The sequence below is a fragment of the Octodon degus genome, unplaced genomic scaffold (genome assembly GCF_000260255.1).
Source record: "Octodon degus isolate 3935 unplaced genomic scaffold, OctDeg1.0 scaffold00035, whole genome shotgun sequence".
Lineage (NCBI taxonomy): Eukaryota > Metazoa > Chordata > Mammalia > Rodentia > Octodontidae > Octodon > Octodon degus.
Window position 1 is genome coordinate 13,502,402 of NW_004524611.1, and position 19,113 is coordinate 13,521,514.

The 19,113-nt window shown below is 40.7% G+C and overlaps 1 protein-coding gene across 1 annotated transcript in view; it reads left to right on the forward strand.

Annotated features, from left to right (window-relative positions):
• Positions 1–19,113, forward strand: part of Baz1b (bromodomain adjacent to zinc finger domain 1B) — an 80,533-nt gene that overhangs the window by 12,641 nt on the left and 48,779 nt on the right. Inside the window, exons 2-4 of the mRNA XM_023714412.1 lie at positions 2,839–2,955; positions 4,806–4,950; positions 13,922–14,123. Coding sequence (XP_023570180.1) covers positions 2,839–2,955; positions 4,806–4,950; positions 13,922–14,123 — 464 coding nt within the window. The remainder of the gene's footprint in view (positions 1–2,838; positions 2,956–4,805; positions 4,951–13,921; positions 14,124–19,113) is intronic.

Sequence of the window (19,113 nt, forward strand, 5' to 3'; positions counted from 1 at the left end):
AAGTAGGTGCTTTAGACCACTGAGCCATCTCTCCAGCCCCCAGAAAACAAGTCTTACTGTGGTAACCTTCCTATGTGAGCCATCCTGTTACTTTATTTTCCCTGGGATTGGTCTTATGCTTTGGAACAAGTTTTCCTTGTTTTGTCCATTGCTGACCTTTAGCTCCTGCCCCAGCCTCCCAGATAGTTGGGATTACAGGCAGATGCTGCCACATCTGTGTTGGTTTTGGTTTGTTTTTAAATTAAGGTCTAGGTAGGTAGCTCATGTTGACCATGTATTTGTTCTTTTTTTTGGTGCAGGGTCTCACTACACAGCCCATACTTGTAGTGATCCTCCTGATTTCTGCCTCCCTAGTGCTGGCATTACAGGTGTATGCCACCAGGCCCAGACTCCATCACTGGCTCAGCGTACCCAGTGGTGGGGCCGGTGCGGCATGCTAAGCCAGGGAATGAACCCTGGCCCCTGTGCTTACCTAAGCAAGTGCTTAGTCCTCTGAGCTATATCACCATCCCTTGACCATGTATTTGTTCTGTATCTGAGGTTGACTTAAATCTGAGAGCTCTTGAGTCCTGGAATCAGGACTTTTTTTAATAAATTCTCAGCGACTGTTTCTGACACTTGGTTTTTATTGGTATAGTACAGTTTTTTTTTTTTTTTTTTTTTTTTTTTTTAAGGTATTTAGTTACGGGGTCTACAGGGTCTCAATACACAGATCGGACTCATAGTAATCCTCCTGTTTTCAGCCTCCCCAAGCACTGATATTACAGGTGCATACCACCACACCCAGTCTCAATCACCATCTCAGCAAACCCTGGGGGTGAGGCAGGCATGGCATGCTGGGATCAAACCCCCATCCATACACCTGCCTAAGCAGGCCCTTTAGTCTTCTGAGCTATCTGGCCATGGCTGACAGCTTTTTTTTTCTTTTTTTAATCTTTTTTTTTTTTTTTTTTTGCAGAACCGGGGATAGAACTCAGGTCCTTGAACTTGCCAGGGAAGTGCTTACTCCACTGAGCCATCTCTCCAGCCCACTTGCTTTTTTTTTAATTTTAGTGTATTTGGTACAGGGCCTCACAATGTAGCTTGTGGTGATCGTCCTGTTTTCAGCCTCCCCATTGCTAGGGTCACAGTTGTGCAGCACCATGCCTGGTCTCAGTGGCTGGCTTAGCGCACACAGGGGCAGAGCAGGGGAACTCGTGGTGCCCCAGACCCTACACTTGCCTAAGCAGGTGCTTAGTCTGCTGAGCCATCTCGCCGGCCCTTAGCACTCCTTTTTTATTTAGATGTTACTGCCATGTCTGTTGAGGGAAATTGATTAATTTGATTTTGGCATATCCAAGCAGTCTACAGATAGGAAAGTGCTTATAATATTGGCTAAAATTGTTATTTTGGATTACATATAGATCTGTTCTTATTTTTTGCCTTTTCACTGATCATAACCCTAGAAAACTATAAAGAATCTGCATTGAACATGATAGGTGTTTTTCAGATGAATGGTGCAGCAGAGAAACAGGCAGAAGGAAAAAGGGAAAGGGGCTTTATTTTCTTTGAGGACATGGAGAGAATTCCGGGAGGTCAAGGAATTCTCTGAACTGGACAAAGGAAGGCTGAGGCTTTATGACCTTTTGCCAGGGGAGGGGCTTGAAGGGCATATTTAGATATATCTGAGAAATTGATTGGGGCTCTTGCCTGACGTGATGGGAAGGGTGAAAGTAAATTATGTCCTGGACTAAGTTGGAGAAGAAGGGGGAGGTGGTCCTGGGAACATAGGCCTTTGTTTTAGGGGCATCGACCATATTAGATGGCCACCACAATGATTTTAGCAATTTACACTAGGGCCCAAACCTATCAGAACATTTGTGTGGGGTATGGTGGTGTACACCTATAATCTCTAAGGGTGAGACAGGATTACAGGTTCAAGCCTAGCCGAGGAAACTTAGTGATTTAATGAAATCCTGTCTCAAAATTAAAATTAAAAGGGTTGTGGGTATAGTTCATTTGGAAGACTTTGAGCAAAGTCTCCAGTATGGCAAACAACAACAAAAAAGAAAAAATGAATACTGGCTATTTAGAAGATAATACTACAGAAGCAATTTCAGTGCTTGTATTTCAACAAGTATAATATGTGTCAGTTGGAAAGTATAGGGATTGGCAGCTAACTCTAGTTGTGATGTCAGTTTGTTTTCTTGCATAGCATCTGTTGCTGTGTATGAAAGTGAATTAGTTACTTGCTATTTGAATTTGTGGCTGACTTATTGTGAGTTCCAGTCAGGATGGTGTGGAAAGTTGCCATATATGTATGTGGCACTATGTGCTGTTCTCTTTCTTCAACTCCCTCCAGCTCCCTCTTGAAGACTCAGCTGAACTATATGACTAGAGAGAGAAAAGGCTGGAAAAAAAACTGTATAAAAAGTACTTTTAGGACTTCTTGAGATTTCATTTTTGTAGTGCTGGAGATTCAACCCATAGCTTGGAGCATGCTGAAATACATACCCAGCCCTGGAATTTCCTTTCATTTTTAATTTTTTTGGTGCCAGGAATCAAACTCAGCACCTTGTGCTTGTGGGACAGACTCTGTGCCACTGAGCTAAATATCTGGTCCTGGAATTTACCTTAAAATCCTAGGAAGCACCAAGTGTTTATGAGGTAGAATAGAAGATAAATGGGTCATTAATATGTGGTTTTGGGGTTGGCATGTCACAACATGCCAGGGGGAATCAAACTCAAGACCCTTAGACCACCGACCTATCTCCCCAGCCCCTATAACTAAGTATTTTATGAGAATAGGCTGGTTGTCTGTGTTGGTAAAATCTTGTTTTCCTGAGCCACTACAAACAGAGAGTATGAAGCCCGCTTGGAAAGGTACAGTGAGCGCATTTGGACATGTAAGAGTACCGGAAGCAGTCAGCTAACACACAAGGAAGCCTGGGAGGAAGAACAGGAAGTTGCTGAACTGTAAGTAATAGATGCATTGCTCTCTGACATTGTCTTCACTTTGCAACTTGGGGGTGAGGGTGGTGTGTATTAACCTTAAAGCACTGGGTTTTTTGTTTTTGAAACAAGGTTTTGCTTTGTACTTCAGGCTGGCCTTGCACTTATTATGTAGTCCAGGCTGCCCTTGAACTCTGACAGTCCTGCCTGAACTTCACAAGTGCTGGGATTATAGGTGTATGCCACTATACCCAGTAAACAATCTTTTTTTTAAATGTATTTAGTACATTAAAATGTTCTAACGTACATTTTTAATGTGTTTAGTACAGGGTCTACAGAGTCTCACTACACAGATGGGACTCATAGTGATCCTTTCTATTTTTCAGCCTCCCAAGTGCTGGGATTACAGGTGCATGCTACTGTGCCCAGTCTCAACACCTCAGCATGCCCTGGGGGTGGGGCCAGCATGGCAGGCTGGGGTTCGAACCCTTGGCCCCATATCCACTGACCTATCTGGCCGGCCCCAGCAGTCTTTGTTTCTATTTTGTTATTACTATTATTTTAGACAGGGTCTTGCTATGTAGTTCAGCCTGGCTTTGAACTCACGGTGTAGCCCAGACTGGCTTCTATCTCATGGTGGTTCTCCTGCCTCAGCCTCCTGAATATTGAAATTAAAGGTGTGCACCAGCACGCCCAGCATATACTTATATTTAAGTAAATTTAAATTTACTTGTATTTTGCTAGTAGTAAAGTGGGTGGAATGTATTATGTGTATACTTTTCAAGTGCTCTATTTGCCAGACAGGTGCTGCAGCACTGAGCACATTCCTGGCCTTTCCTCTTGCTATGTACTTTTGCTTAAAAGATCTTTGGAAACAGAGTACTAACCACAGGAGCTGCTATAATCTAAAAGTGATATGGAAGCAGCCATAAGACAGATATTTTCTTCCTTTTGTAGCAGTAAATTTCAGATAATATTTAAAATTAATAAGGATAGTTTTATCTAACTTCAGATTGTTGAATTAGATTTTTAAGTCCTGTTTGAGCCAAGTATGGTAATGCATATCTATAATCCCAGTACTCTGGTAGGCTGAGGCAGGAGGGATACAAATTAGAGCCTAGCTTTGGCAGTGAAACTGCTGTGTCCAAATGAAAAAGTCTCCAGTACTATAAAAAAAAAGTAAAGATATTTGCTTGTTTAAAATGTATTTCATTTGTTTGTTTGCAAGGGCTTTGGAATTCAGATCATGGACTCACCATGTTAACTTCTCCTGAGTTATTTTCCTTCTTTGTAAAATGAAACTTATACAACATATTGTAAGAAGTAAATTAGCTGGGATGGTGGTAGACATCTATAATCCTACTGTTGGGGAGGCTGAGATAGGATTACTGTGAGTTCCAGGCCTGTGTGGGCTACAAGGTGAGTTGAAGTCCAGTCTGAATTACAGAGCAAGACTGTCTCAAAAAAACATAAACAAAATACCCAAAAGTTTTTGTTTTCCTTGTAAACAATATGGTTTTGTTTAGATTTTTTTCGTTTTTGAGGTTGGTGATGAAACCCAGGGCATTCTGTCACTGAGCTACGGTCCTGGTGTTAAGAAAAACGTCACACAAACTGTCACTAAATAGTCCAGAATAGCCTCAAGTTTATAATCCTCTTGTACCAGTCCCCCAAATAGATGGCATTGCAGGCACCAACCACCATATCTCTTGTAATCTTGGTAAACATATCAGTGTGGCACATATATTTGCTAGAGGAATGTTTGTTCCCTAAAACTGCTCTGGAAAGCTAAGTCTTAGAGTTTGAATTGACCTCAGTTAAATCTATAAATAGATTTTTCTGTTTTCTTGGTAACTAATAACATACTTATTTAGTTTGAAGGAGGAGTTCCCTTCTTGGTATGAGAAACTCGTTCTGGAAATGGTTCACCATAACACAGCATCTTTAGAGAAGTTAGTAGATACTGCTTGGTTAGAAATCATGACCAAATATGCTGTGGGAGAAGAGTGTGACTTTGAGGTAAGTGCCTGTTTTTTCCTATATTTTGATTCACTATCAGAATTAAAACTTCCAACATAGATTATAGAACTTGGCTATATGTGTAAAATTATGTTATATGTAAAGTTTGTTTTTTACTTAATATCTTGTCTTGTAGGGGTTAAATTTTAGGGCCATATTGATTACTGGGACTATTTAGTATTGTGATTATTGTGCTACCTTGTGTATTAGTACTTCTTAATTTCTTTTTGATGATTCTATTATATTGACTTTGATTGTATTTATTTATTTTTGTGGCACTGGTGATTGAACTTGCAAGGCAGGTACTTACGCCTCCGAGCTATCTCCCCTGCCTTCTATTATATTGACTTCGAGATAGGCTCTTGCTATGCAGTTCAGGCTGGCCATGAGCTCACTGTGTAATCCCTGCTGACCTTAACTCAAATCTTCCTCAGTTTTTTGTCTTTCTACTTATACTACTTTTTAATTTTCCTAGGGTAGCTTGTGAGAATGATGCCTGACACTAAAGCAATCTTTTTATTTGTTTTCACTGTGTTGAGTTGAGCCTTGTTGCCTGTTGATTGTGAAATCAGGACTGAATTCATAGTAAGAGCTGATTTTCTTTTTTAGGGGGTGCGGCTCAGTCCACCCTGAGGGTGGGGTTGGCATAGCATGTGATACTGTAGTTCCCTGTGCAAGAGATGCTTTTTAAAGCAGAATAAGGGAATTGTTCCCAGAAATATAAAAGATAAAGTGCACCCTTTATTTTTGTATGTTTATCTTTACATGTAGTTGGCTAGGTCTTGCCCTACCTTTGGCTATATGTTGAGAAAGTAAGTATGCTGGCAGGCTGGCAAGAAAAGAGAGGGAAATGGCTTAGGTAGCCAGCTTGGCAGTAACATGTACTATACTTTCTGTGGGATAGGAGAAGGATTTTTTTGCGGGGGGCGCGCAGGATGCCTTCAGGGCAGGTCTGGTTTGGCTTGAGGATGAGGGGATCGAACCACAGCATCCTGAGCCTGACTGCTTTGTTTCAGCAGGCACTTAAACACCTAAGCAGGCCCCCGAGATAGGAGACCATTATTCAAATTCTTAGTCTTTTACTTCCAAAGTCTTTGTTCTTTCCTTATTATCTCACTGACTTACTGTGATTCCCTGTATTTTGTTTTTGTTTTTGTTTTTGAGGGTAGGGAAATTTATTGGAGGAAAAGAATGTGGACTACAACTAGCTCCTGAGAGATGGGAGGAGGGGTCCTGAATGAGTTGCCAAGTTCCTGTGCTTTGTAGCGACTTCTTTTTTATTTGTAATGTCTGGCATTAGTAGATTTTTTTTCTTCAGTATTGGGGATCAGAATTTGGGACCTTGCACTTGCTAGGCCGGCGCTTAAGCTGCTGAGCTATCTCTCTGGCCCTTGGGTTTTTGTTTTTCTTTTGAGACAGAGTCTTAACCATGTGTCCCAGGAACTAGAAAGCAGTCCAGTCTTGTATATAAGCATGAAGAGCTTTTTAGGGTAAATTCTGGAGAATGGTGTTGTGGTTTTGTTTGTTTGTTTTTGTTTTTTGCAGTATCGGGAATTGAACTCAGGACCCTTGTACTTGCCAGGCAAGCACTTATTCTTCTGAGCTATCTCCCTGGGTCCGAGAATGGTTTTTATTTAAGATTTTAGGGCTGTACCTTTATCCATCACAATCTTTCTGTGCTGATACAGCAGGTGTGCAGTACCACACCTGAGGGGTAGATCTTTTGCAGGGCACTGAAAAGTATATGTCATGGCTTTAACCCTTGAGCATGAGGCAAGCCTCCACTCTTTAGTGGAGAAGAATGCAGGGCCCTGGGCATGCTAAGCAAAAGCTCTATGACACAGCTGTGGCTCCAGGCCCTTTTGTAGGATTTTAAATAGATGATTAAAATAATTAAGATACTTGATTTTTGTTTTCTCTTTTTGGTGTCTTAAATCGAACTCAGGACTTTGTGCTTGTCAGGCAGGCATTGTACCACTGAGCTATTTCTTTGTCCAGGCAAGATACTTGTTTTTAAGACTACACTGGCTGCAGTATGGGAAAGTAAACATTGGAATAGTCTGGTGAGGATTTGAGGAGGCTTTTTCTTTCTTTCTTTTTTTTTGCAGAACCAGGGATTGAACTCAGGCCTTTGTGCTTGCCAGGGAAGTGCTTATTCTACTGAGCCATCTCCCTGGCTCGAGGAGGCTTTTTCTGAAGTTAGTGTGGGGGTCCAGGTGAAGGTGATGGCTGGGGCAATTTAAGACCAGTGGACAAATTGAAGATGTATTTTTTTTTATATTTATTTATTTATTTATTTATTAGAGAGAGAGAGAGAGAGAGAGAGAGAGAGAGAGAGAGGTGTGTGTGTGGCCAGCTCAGCCCACCAGGGGGCGGGGCTGGCTGGCATGTGGTGCTGGGGGATCGAACCGCGGTCCCTGATGCTTTGCCAAGCTTGTTCCAAGTAGGTGCCTTAGACCACTGAGCCATCTCTCCAGCCCCTGAAGATGTATTTTTATTTATATATTCATTTGTTTGTTTGTTTGTTTTGGTACTGGGGATGGAACTCAGGACCTTGTGCTTGCCACTGAGCTATCTCCTCAGCCCTGAAAATTGACTTTTTTAAGTGTGGAAAGAATACATAGTTGGATGAGAAGGCTAAGCAAAAAGAGCACTCAAGGACGATTCCTAAACTGGTTGTCATGCAGTGTGTCAGGAATGTGTTCACTATCTTGATTATGATAAGTTTCATAGATGTTATCAAAGCTTATTAGCCAGGAGGGGTGGTGCACACCTGTAATTGCAGTACTCTGGGAGGCTCAGGCAGGAAAATCAAAAGTTTGAGCCCAACGTAGGCAATTTAATGAGATCCTGTCTCAAAATAAAAAGAATGGGTAGGATGTAACAGTGCAAATTATTGCCCAACTAAAAGTGTAAAATCAGTAGATCAATCCTTTGGTGTTGGTGGGACTTCAAATCAGAAAGCCTGGATTTTAGATTTAGCTGTTATTTTTCAGCAGTGAAACCTGTAGGAAGGGGCTGGTGAGATGGCTCAGTGGTCTAAAGCACCTACTTAGAACAAGCTAAGCTAAACAAAAGCACAGGGACCTCGGTTCAATCCCCAGCACCACATGCCAGCCAGTCCCGCCCCCTGGCGGGCTGAACTGGCCACACACACAATAAATAAATAAATAAATAAATAAGAATAATGCCTTCCCTTTTAGAAAAAAAAAAAAAAGAAACCTGTAGGAAGGGTTAGTTTACGTCTCAAAACTGAGTAGTTTGTCCACAGAGACTCAGCTGATTTTTAAAAAATAGCTTTATTTGGATATGCTTATAAAGTAAAATTGCACACCGTTAATACCTACAAAGTGGTTGAGGTATTACATGCTGAAGTCCCAACTGCTAGAGAGGCTGAGGCAGGAGAATCACATGAGCCCAGGACCAACAAGGGTAAGAGCAAGACCCTTCTCTCATAAAATAAAAGCTACAGTTTAACAAGTATTTTATTTTAATTTTATTGTGTTTTTTGTCTTTTTGAGGCAGGGTTTCACCGTGCTATTCAGGCTGGTCTGGAACTCACTCTGTATCCCATACTGACCTTCAGTTCAAGGTGATCCTACCTTATCTCCCAAGTGCTGGTGCTAAAGTAGCAGAAATACCAAAAGGAGACCCAGCATTGGAGACAGATTTATTTTGTGTTGACAGGCATTGATTGGGATCATTCCCAAAGTATCAGGCCCTGATCTCTGTCGGCTCACATGAGATAAGCAAGCCATAAGCAAGCCGGAAATATAGAGGTAGAATGGCTTGTCAGTTGGGGATTGGCTCTTACAGTATGCATCACAGTGACCAGCTGTTTCTAGGAGACGGAAGCAGTGGGAACTGAAACAGGAACTATTTATTACCTGGGCAACTAAGAAACTGAAGTATGCTGGCTGGGGAGGAGGGATATTTTCTGTTACACTGGGATTTCAGGAGTGGGCTACCATGCCCAGTTTATTTTTTGAAATAGGATCTTCCTGTGTGATCAGGGTGGTCTTGAACTCAAATCCTCCTGCCTCAGCCTCCCGAGTGCTGGGATTATAGGTATGTGCCACTTCTCCTGGCTGATGAGTTTTGATATGCGTCTGTGAAATTTATCATAATTAAGATAGTAAACACATTGGTTTGGGGATGTAGCTCAGTGGCACAGCTCCTGTCTGTCAAGCCTGAGGTCCTGAGTACACTTTCCAGTACAAAAACAAAAACAAAAAACCAAAAAAAAGATGTGAACACATTCTTGACATACTGCTCAAGTTCTTAGTAATCTCTACCCCTCTTTCACCTTTCCCTGTGCCGATCTGTTAGATTATTATAGATAGTTTGCATTCTTCATAGAGTTTCATATTAAAAGTCATTGTGTAGGGCCGGGGAGATGGCTCAGTGGAATAAACGCTTCCCTGGCAAGCGCAAAGGCCTGAGTTCAATCCCTGGTTCCAGGAAAAAACAAAACAAAACAAAAAATGTCATTGTGGGCTGGAGAGATGGCTCAGTGGTCTAAAGCACCTACTTGGAACAAGCTTGGCAAAGCACAGGGACTGCGGTTCGATCCCCCAGCACCACATGCCAGCCAGCTGCGCCCCTTGGTGGGCTGAGCTGGCCACACACACACACACACACACAATAAATAAATGTTAAAAAAAAAAAATGTCATTGTGTGTATTTTTTTCATGGTCTGTCTTCTTTCGTTCAGCATAATTATTTTAAGGGGCATCTCTGCTGTTACAGTTATCAAAGTTCATTTGTTTTTATTGCTTCGTAGTGTTTCTTTTGTTTATACTACAGTGTTTATTTTCATATTGATAGTTGGGTATGTTTAGCTAGCAAAGCTGCTATGACATTGTTTGTATTATGAGTGTCAAATAACTGGATCATAGTGGCATAGGTGTAATTTAACTTTTAAGGAAACAGATGGTTTCTTTTTTTTTTAATTTTATTTATTCATTGTGTGTGTGTGTGTGTGTGGCCAGCTCAGCTCACCAGGGGGCGGGGCTGGCTGGCATGTGGTGCTGGGGGATTGAACCGCGGGGGATTGAACCGCGGTCCCTGTGCTCTGCCAAGCTTGTTCTAAGTAGGTGCTTTAGACCACTGAGCCATCTCTCCAGCCCCAGACTGTTTCTTAAAATGGTTAAACTATATTATATTATAATCCCATCATTAATATGTGAAAGTTGTAGTTTGCCAACACTTGGTATGTTCTTTCTTTCTCTCCTGCCTTCTTTCTCTCCCTCCTTCCCTTTCCCCCCCTTTTATTGCATCGTTCTTTTGTGGTACTGGGATAGGCAGACAATCTTTTTGCTTCAGCCTCCCAACTGCTAGGGTTACAGGTACATGTACTACTGTGCTTGGCTCAGAATTTCTTTTTCTTTTAAAGTAGGATCTGGATAAGTTGCTCAAGTTGACCAAACCTGCAGTCTTCTTCCCTCAACAGTCCTGCTTTTGTCTCATGAGTAGCTGGGATTATAGGCATGTTCCTCTGTGTGTGGTAGCTGTTTTTGGTTTTTTTTTTTTACTTTTTTGGTGGAACCGGGGATTGAACTCAGGCCCTTGCACTTGCCAGTAAGCTCATATTCCACTGAGCCATCTCCCTGGCCTGTGGTAGCTGTTTTTATTTTTCTCTTTTCTGTTTCGTGATACTGGAGATTAAAATCAGGGCCTCAGGCATGCTAGACCATCACTGTATCAACTGGAAAAAATAAAACGTTGATAGAGTGTTGGCCTAGCATGCCTGAGGCCCAAATATATATAGTGGCATATGTTGCTACCAGGAATTGAACTCACGGCCTTCATAACCTTGTGCTTGCCCAACAGGTGCTGTGTTGTTGAGCTGTATATCTCATGAGTTTGAGTGCATTAAGGGTGGTATGGCCACAGACTGTTGAGCTATATCCCATATTAATAGTGGCAAAGTTTTATTAAAGGTAGGAAAATAAATAGGCTTTGCAGAATACACCTGGGCCAAGTAAAAGTAGGAAGATAAGTGTACTCTGTAATAGCGTGAGGACCGCCATCTGTGCAATGGAGAACACAGTGGTCCTGAGCTATGTTCTTTTTTTTTCTTTTTTTTGGGTGGAACCAGGGATTGAACTCAGGCCCTTGCACTTGCCAGTGAAGCGCTTATTCCACTGAGCCATCTCCCCGGCCCTGAGCTATGTTCTTTTACTAGTCTTTTGTAACTTGATATTTTGATACTTGAATTTTATCTGTGGTTAGGTTTTTTGTTGTTGTTTTAGGGGTACTTTGCATTGAACCCAGTCTTTCCACTGAGCTATGTAAAGCTTCAGATTTTTTTATGCTTTTAAGACCAAGCCATTGCTAAATTGTCCATCCTGGGCTTGAATTTGGCAGTTCTCCTGCCTCAGTATTCCAGATACAAGGATTGCAGCACGTTTCACCAGCTTGGTTCTCATGTTTAGTATGTTTTTTCCCCAAACAGCTCTTGATGGTGAGTGTCTGCTTCTGTCCTTGTTGCCATCTATTTATTCATATTCATACTTTCTTTGGTTAAATGTTAGTTCATGTCTTGGTCGTCTTTGAGGAGCAAGGTTGTTGGGATTTTAGCCCATGGCCTTGCAAACATAGGGCCTTGCCTAAGTAAGTGCTCTACCACCGAGTTACGTCCTCAGCAGTCCTTGTGTTTTTTGTTTTTTCCTCTGGAACCGGGGATTGAACTCAGGCCCTTGCGCTTGCTAGGGAAGTGCTTATTCCACTGAGCCATCTCCCTGGCCCTCATCCTTGTGTATTTTTTAAAATGGATTGTTTAACTTTTCGAGTGTGTGTATATATATTTTTTCTTTGTGTGTTCTAGATATAGTGTTGTTTGCCAGATACCGACACATGCTTCTTCAGATACTACCCTGTGTTCTTTGGATCATGTGTTTATTACCTTGCCAGTTTCTTTTGAAAACATTTATACTTTTGATGAAACCAAATATTAAATAAATGCAACCCTGTCTGTAGTTACATTAAGCTTAAGTTATGCTGAAGTTCTCAGTTAAAGTTAGAGATTGTGTAAGAAGCTTTATGTTGCCAAAGGGAAAAATACAATCTATTTGTAATCTATTTGTACTCTGTGTAAAAATAAGAGAATGGAAAAAGATATGCCATGCTAATGTAAGCAAAAGAAGTCGGAAATGTTTATGTACATATCAGGCAAACTAAATCTCAGGCAGAGATATAGCAGTTCATTTTTAATGAAAAAGGGGTCAGTTTATCAAGAGGATATAGTAGTTCTTTTTTTTTTCCTGTGGCGGAACCAGGGATTGAACTCAGGCCCTTGCACTTGCCAGGGAAGTGCTTATTCCACTGAGCCATCTCCCCAGCCCCAAGTTTTGTCTTTTTGAGACAGGGTTTTGCTCTGCAGTTCACCCTGGCCTTGAGCTCACTTTGTAGCCCATGCTGGTCTCAACCCGCCATGATCTTTCTGCCACAGCCTTCTTAGTGCTGGGATTACAGGAATGTAGTATTTCGTTTTTAATACTTATTTGTGTGTGTGTGGGGGGGTTGTGTGTGTGGGTGTGTGTATTTGGTACAGGGTCTCACTCTGCAGCTTGGGCTTGCAGTGATCTTCCTGTTTTTAGCCTCCCTAGCACTGGTATTATAGGCTTGCGCCACTGTGTCTGGTCTCAGTGGCCCAGGGACAAGCCTGTGCAGTGCTGGGGATTGAAGCCCTTAGTCTGCTGAGCTATCTCACTGGCTCTAATAGTCTTAATAAAACTCCAAAATACATGTAATAGAAGGGAATAGGACTATAAAGAGAAATAGTCAATTTATATTCGTAGTTAGGGATTTCAACATTTTCCTTTCTCAATAATTGAGAGAAGTAGGCAGAAAGTCAACATGAATACTGACAGCAGTGTCAACAAATATGCCTTAATTATCATTAAAAGGCATTCCACCTAACATACCCATTCATTTTGAGTCCATGCTCTACCAAGAGAGACTGTACTTTAGGCCCTAAAATATTGTCAGTAAATATTGAAGGATTCAAGTCATTCAAAATATATTCAGATACACAAGATCTTAGTGTCTCAGAATTTTTTTTAAAAAAGAAAGGCTGGTAACTAAATGTGAAGTGCAGGGCTCTGGCCCCAGCAGCCTCCCCAAACAAACCCTCATAGTAGTACTTAGTTTTTATGACAATTGAGAGTTGAAGTTTAAAAAGTCACTACCATTTACAGTAGCATCAGAAAATACATAATGAGGTATGTTATGAAACATAATTTTATGAAGAATTAACAATGAGAGCTGAGAACTACAGATTAAATAAATGGAGAGTTACAGTTTGTTCAAGGGCCAGAAAACTCATTAAGGAGTCATTTCTTCCCAAATAATATATAGAGTTGCATTAAAGTTACATAAAATCTTAGTACCTATTTTGTAAGGATTGGCAAGCAAATTGTAAAATACACTTAGATGTACAAAGAACCTAGCCAAAGAAACTGAAAAATATCACAGAAATTACAAGCCTAAGAAATCTGATTTCAAACCTTAATTTGAAGTTTTTGTGTTAAATAGATCAGTGGAGCTGGCTAGCATGCAGAAGTAGACAAGCACAGCTGATCTTCAGTAGACATGGAAAGGTAATTAAGTAGAAAAAGGAGTCTTTTTCAACAAATGAGTCCTCAAACAATTTGATACCAGTATAATTGAGTTTTTTAAAAATGTAAGTTCTTATGCATATTTTAGGCTAGTGGCAGTGATTGTCCTTTGGTCTTATACATTGGGACATGGATTGTGAACTAGATTGTAATCTTTTTATTTTTAAAGATACCACTTTGGCCCAAAAGTTTGAGAAATAAAGTTCACTATTTTTGAATACTTAGATATCAGTAAATTTTTGTTAGGTAGTTGAGGAGGAGAGTTTACTGACTGGATCAGATACTAAGTATTGTTCAGTTTATATTCTTATTAAATATTTTTTGGCATTCTTTTTTTATTTCCTTTATAGGTTGGAAAGGAAAAAATGCTTAAGGTGAAGATTGTGAAGATTCATCCTTTGGAGAAAGTGGATGAAGAGGTCACTGAGAAGAAATCTGATAGTGCCTGTGATTCTCCATCAAGTGACAAAGAGAATTCCAGTCAGATAGCTCAGGACCATCAGAAGAAGGAAGCAATAGTAAAAGAAGATGAAGGAAGAAAGGAGATTATTAGTATGTATGATCTTGGTTTTTTTTATGTATTTACTACAGGGTCTATAGGGTATCACTACACAGATCGGACTTGTAGTGATCCTTCCTGTTTTTCAGCCTCCCAAGTGCTGGGATTATAGACTTGTGCCACCATACCCAGTCTTAATCACTGTCTCAGTGTGCCCCCGGGGCAGGGCCTGCACGAGAGGCAGGCCAGGGATCAAACCCCCAGCCCCTGCATCTGTCTAAGCAGGCGCTCTAATCCACTGAGCTATCTGGCTGGCTGATCCGGGCTTTCTTGAGTTGGACTGTTTATTTTCTTATATACAAGTCTTAAGAGTTCTCTAGGAAATTAACATATAGTTAAATTTTTGTATAGACATGCATTTGTTCAGTTATGATTCAAAAAACAAATAAAATGTCCTCAAAGTGAATTAAGACTTGAATCTCCTATTGTTGTTGTTATTATTTTATTTTTATTCTTTTGGCCAGCTCAGCCCGCCCTGAGGGCGGGGCTGGCATGGCATGTGATGCCATGGTCTCCTGCACTTGCCTAAGCTTGCCCAAGCAGGAGCTTTAGACTGCTGAGCTATCCCACTGGCTATAATAATGATAATAATAATTATCATTATTATTTTATGCTAGGGATTCAACTCAGGACCTTGTGCATGCGAAGCAAGAACTCTACCACTGAGCCACATCTTCAGCCCCTCTGTGTAATTAGTACTCATAAGAAGTTATTCCCTGTAGTTGTTTAGAAATTTGTGTGCTCATTGCTGATTACTCAAGACAGTAAAAGTTTGTTTTTCTTTTTTGGGATGTGTGTCTGGGGGTGGTGCTAGAAAATGGACCCAGGGCCTTGCACTTGGGGTTCTACCACTGACCTGTGTATCTGACCTTTGCTAGTTTTTGGAATACTGATGATCAAACCTAGGAAGAGTCTACCACTGAATTACTTCCTCACCCTTTTTTTAGTCTGAAGCACGGTCTTGTTAAGTTTTTCAGGCTGGCTGGGTGAGGTGGCACATGCCTATAATCCTAACACAGCTGAGGCTCGAGAATTGCTGAGTTTGAGACCAGCGTGGACTACATAAGTGAATTCAAGATCAGCCTGCATAGTGAGACCTTGTCTCAATATACCTCCCCTACCCCCCAAAAAGTTTCCCAGGCTGGCTTCAAACTTGTGATTTTTTGGCCTCAGCTTCCTCCTAAGTAGCTGGGCTAGAGAGTGGGCACCAGCGTGCCCCACACACAGCCCTGTTACTCTTAAAGTTGCAGTCGTGGTTGGACAGGCAAATTATGCTAATCCGAGTTGCTGTTTTCAGAGCATGCCAGTGTGGTGACTCAAATACTTGGATTTCATGGAATCTAGTCTCAGATGGAGCTGCTAGGGTTCTAAAATACTGTAGTGTCTAAAAATAATTCCTAGAGACTTACATACTATTAACAGTGATGTTTTGAAAATCGAAGAACTGAAACATTGCCCTCTAGAGAAATTATTGGACTTCTGAGACTTTCTCTCTCTCTCTTTTTTTTTTTTTTTTTTTTGGTTAATTTATTTAAGTAAGAAATTTAACTTTTGTCTCTAAATTTAGTTCACAGTGTGTTTGGTATGTATTAATCTGTGTCTGTTAGAGAATCAAAATATTTTATTTCACTATTTAACTTTCAGACTTTGGACTAGGTATTAACTAAAATGTCATATTTTATCTATTCTGTTTTGTGTCTCTAGATGTTTTGGGTGTGTGCCAGATGGTTTTTGAGGGACTTTTTTTAAAATCATAGTCTGAAGAAAACTTGAGATTGTGGTTAAACTAGGCAATCCCAGTTATGGATCTTTCAGTTTTTCTGCTATGCTTTATAAATGTAATGACTATGTTTATTTAGTTTCTCTCTCTCTTTTTTTGTGGTACCAGGGATTGAACTCAGGACTTTTCACTTGCCAGGCAGGCGCTTATTCTACTGAGCTATCTTCTCGGCCCTAGTTTTTCCTTTTTAATATTGAAGTTTTGTAGCTTTTCGGTGTTACTTATACTGATTCCCTGAGGTTAAGATTTTAGGGGGCTGGTGAGATGGCTCAGTGGTCTAAAGCACCTACTTAGAACAAGCTTAGCAAAGCACAGGGACCGTGGTTTGATCTCCCAGCACCACGTGCCAGCCAGCCCCGCCCCCTGGTGGGCTGAGCTGGCCACACACACACACACACACACACACACACACAAATAAATAAATAAATTAATTAAAAAAATTTTAGGAGTTGGTTGATGATGTATCTATCTTCTAATGCTTTTCTTCTAGAATCAGATCATTAGAATATCAATGATGTAGTACATTTGTTAGCTTTACATCTGAGCATTATGTACCATAAACCCCCAAATTTTATGCTTTGAATTCTTTTCGTGTTTTCTGCCTTAGTTTAAATTTAAGTATTTTGAATTGTTATTGCTAGAATGAGAAAGAGGGTGGTAGTCAGGCTAAATAATTAAATATTATGATATATTTTTGAATATTTTCTGAAAAATTTGACTAGAATTTTCAAAAGAACGTAATTAGACAAACTATTATAACAGTTTTTTTCAGGGGCTTGATGGTTAGCTCAGTTGTTTAAGTGCCTGCATGGCCAAACCCAGTCAGGCGTGGGGGATTGCCTTTCGATCCCCAGCTCCACATGCTGCACCAGACACTCCCTTTCAGCAGCCTGAGCCAGCCAAAAAAAATCCTTCTCAACTTTTAAGGGCCGGCCAAATAGCTCAATGGATTAAAGCATCTGCTTAGGCAGAGGCAGGGGCTCTGGAGTTTGATCCCCTGGTCTGCAGTGCCAGCCCCGCCCCCAGGAAACACAGAAAAGTTGATTGAGACTGGGCCTGGGCTAGGTGGCACATGCCTATAATCCCAGCTCTTGGGAAGTTGTAAACAGGAGGGTCACTATGAGTCTGATCTACGCAGTGAGACCCTTTGTACCCTGTATACCCGGTCCTAAATGCAAAAACAACAACAACAAAAAAAACCTTTTTTTTTTTTTTTTTTTCCACCAGATGACTTGGCCTTTACTTTATTGGTGTGTGTGTGTGTGTGGGTAATGTATTAGGCAAGAATGTTTCAGCTTTGTTTCCTCCCTTCCCATAATGTTAGGGATTAGACCCAGGCCTTAGACCCAGAAGATGCTAGATAAGAGCTTTGCCTCTGAACTAGCTTTGTGTTTCTAACCTTATGGTTTCCATGTCCATTACAGAAGTAGGCTATCTTCTCTTAGGCCAAGTCACATGTGCTTTGAAAACTATTCCATGTTTTTTTTTGTTTGTTTCATTTTGTTTTTTACCCTCAAGGACTTGCTTTCATTCTAAGTGTTTTCAATTTTCTATTAGTTCTTCTCAAGTTATTAAAGTTCAGTTTTCTAAAAATAATAATGCTTACCTTTGGTTCTCTATATTCTATCCTATTCAAGCCAGGGTTGGTTTGGCTTTATTTTTTATTTTTATTATTTATGGGTTTTTTTTTGTTTTTGTTTTTTTTTTTTGCGGTACCGGGGATTGAACTCGGGACCCTGCGCTTGCCAGGCCAGCACTTACTCTACTAAGCTATCTCCTGGCCCCATATACTTTAGTTTTGTTTTGTTCTGTTTCTGGAAATTGAACGTGGGATACTTCTCCATTGAGCTATGCCTACCCAGCCCTATTTATTTATCTTTTAAAATTTTAGGATTGGTTCTTACTAAATTGTCCAGGTAGGACTCAGTGTTATAATCCTCTTGTCTCAGCCTCCTGTAGTGCTGGAATTACAGGCATATACTCCATTGTGCCCAGCTAAATTAAGCTTTCCCCTTCCCCCGTTGGTTGCTTTGTTGTTGTAGTAAAGGGTGACCTTGAGCTCTAGTAAAGGGTGACCTTGAGCTCGCTATGTAACACAGGCTGGCTTTGAACTTGGGATCTTCCTGCCTTAGTCTCCTAATTGCTGGGATTTTAGGCCTGCATCACTATGCCTGGCAGCTGAGGTTCTTGAGATTAATTTTTGGCCTTTTTGATATAGGGTCTCACTGCAGTTCAGGCTGGTCTTCAGCTCACTTTGTAGTCCAGGCTGGTCTCAAACTCATAGTGATTCTCCTGCCTCTGCCTCCTGAGTCTAGGGATTGCAGGCATGTGCCACCATACCCAGCCGTGAGAATGTTATTTGTAGTTATTGACCATTAATATATTCTTTTTGTTGAGGTCAAACTTACACCTCTTTATGCAGTTCCTTATAAATTTACAAGTGATTTCCTAATTGCGTACCTACAGATTTCTTAGTTTGATTTTCTCTTATATTTAAGGTTGGTATTTATTCTTATATCTTTCCCTTTATTATTTATGGTACTGAGGACTAAATGCAACCTTTGCACTGAGCTGTTTTCCTAGCAACACCCCCACCCATATATATTTTCTGAGACAGGGTTTTACTAAGTTGCCCAGGTTGAACTCAAATTTGCCATCTTCTGCCTTTCCTTCCCAAAGTACTGGCTACTTTTATCTCATTTCATACACTGTCTTCTACTTCTCCAAGTAAAGTATTCTGGTTCTTTAATGTCTTTATTTTCTTGCCATTCTTTGGGTTTTTTTCTTTTAAAGGGTTGTCTTTTTTTCATTCTGCGTACTGTTGTATCTCAGTCATGCCCACAATTTAAATTTTGATCTGGGGCTGGGGAGATGGCTCAGTAGAATAAGGACCTGAGTTCAACCCCCGGTTCCGGCAAAAAATAAAATAAATTCTGATCCGTAGGAAAGTTGTTGATTCCCTAGGTCAGACATGTGAACTAACTATAGACCTGATTTTAGTTGTCCTAGGGGCAACTTGGATCATATACCTATTTGTAAGCTAAATGATGGGCCCATTGTTGTTTCCTCAAGGCAAGTAAATAAGAACCTTGCATTCTCTTTTCTCTTTTTTTTCTTCTCCTTCTCCTTCTCCTTCTCCTTCTCCTTCTCCTTCTCCTTCTCCTTCTTCTCCTTCTCCTTCTCCTTCTCCTTCTCCTTCTCCT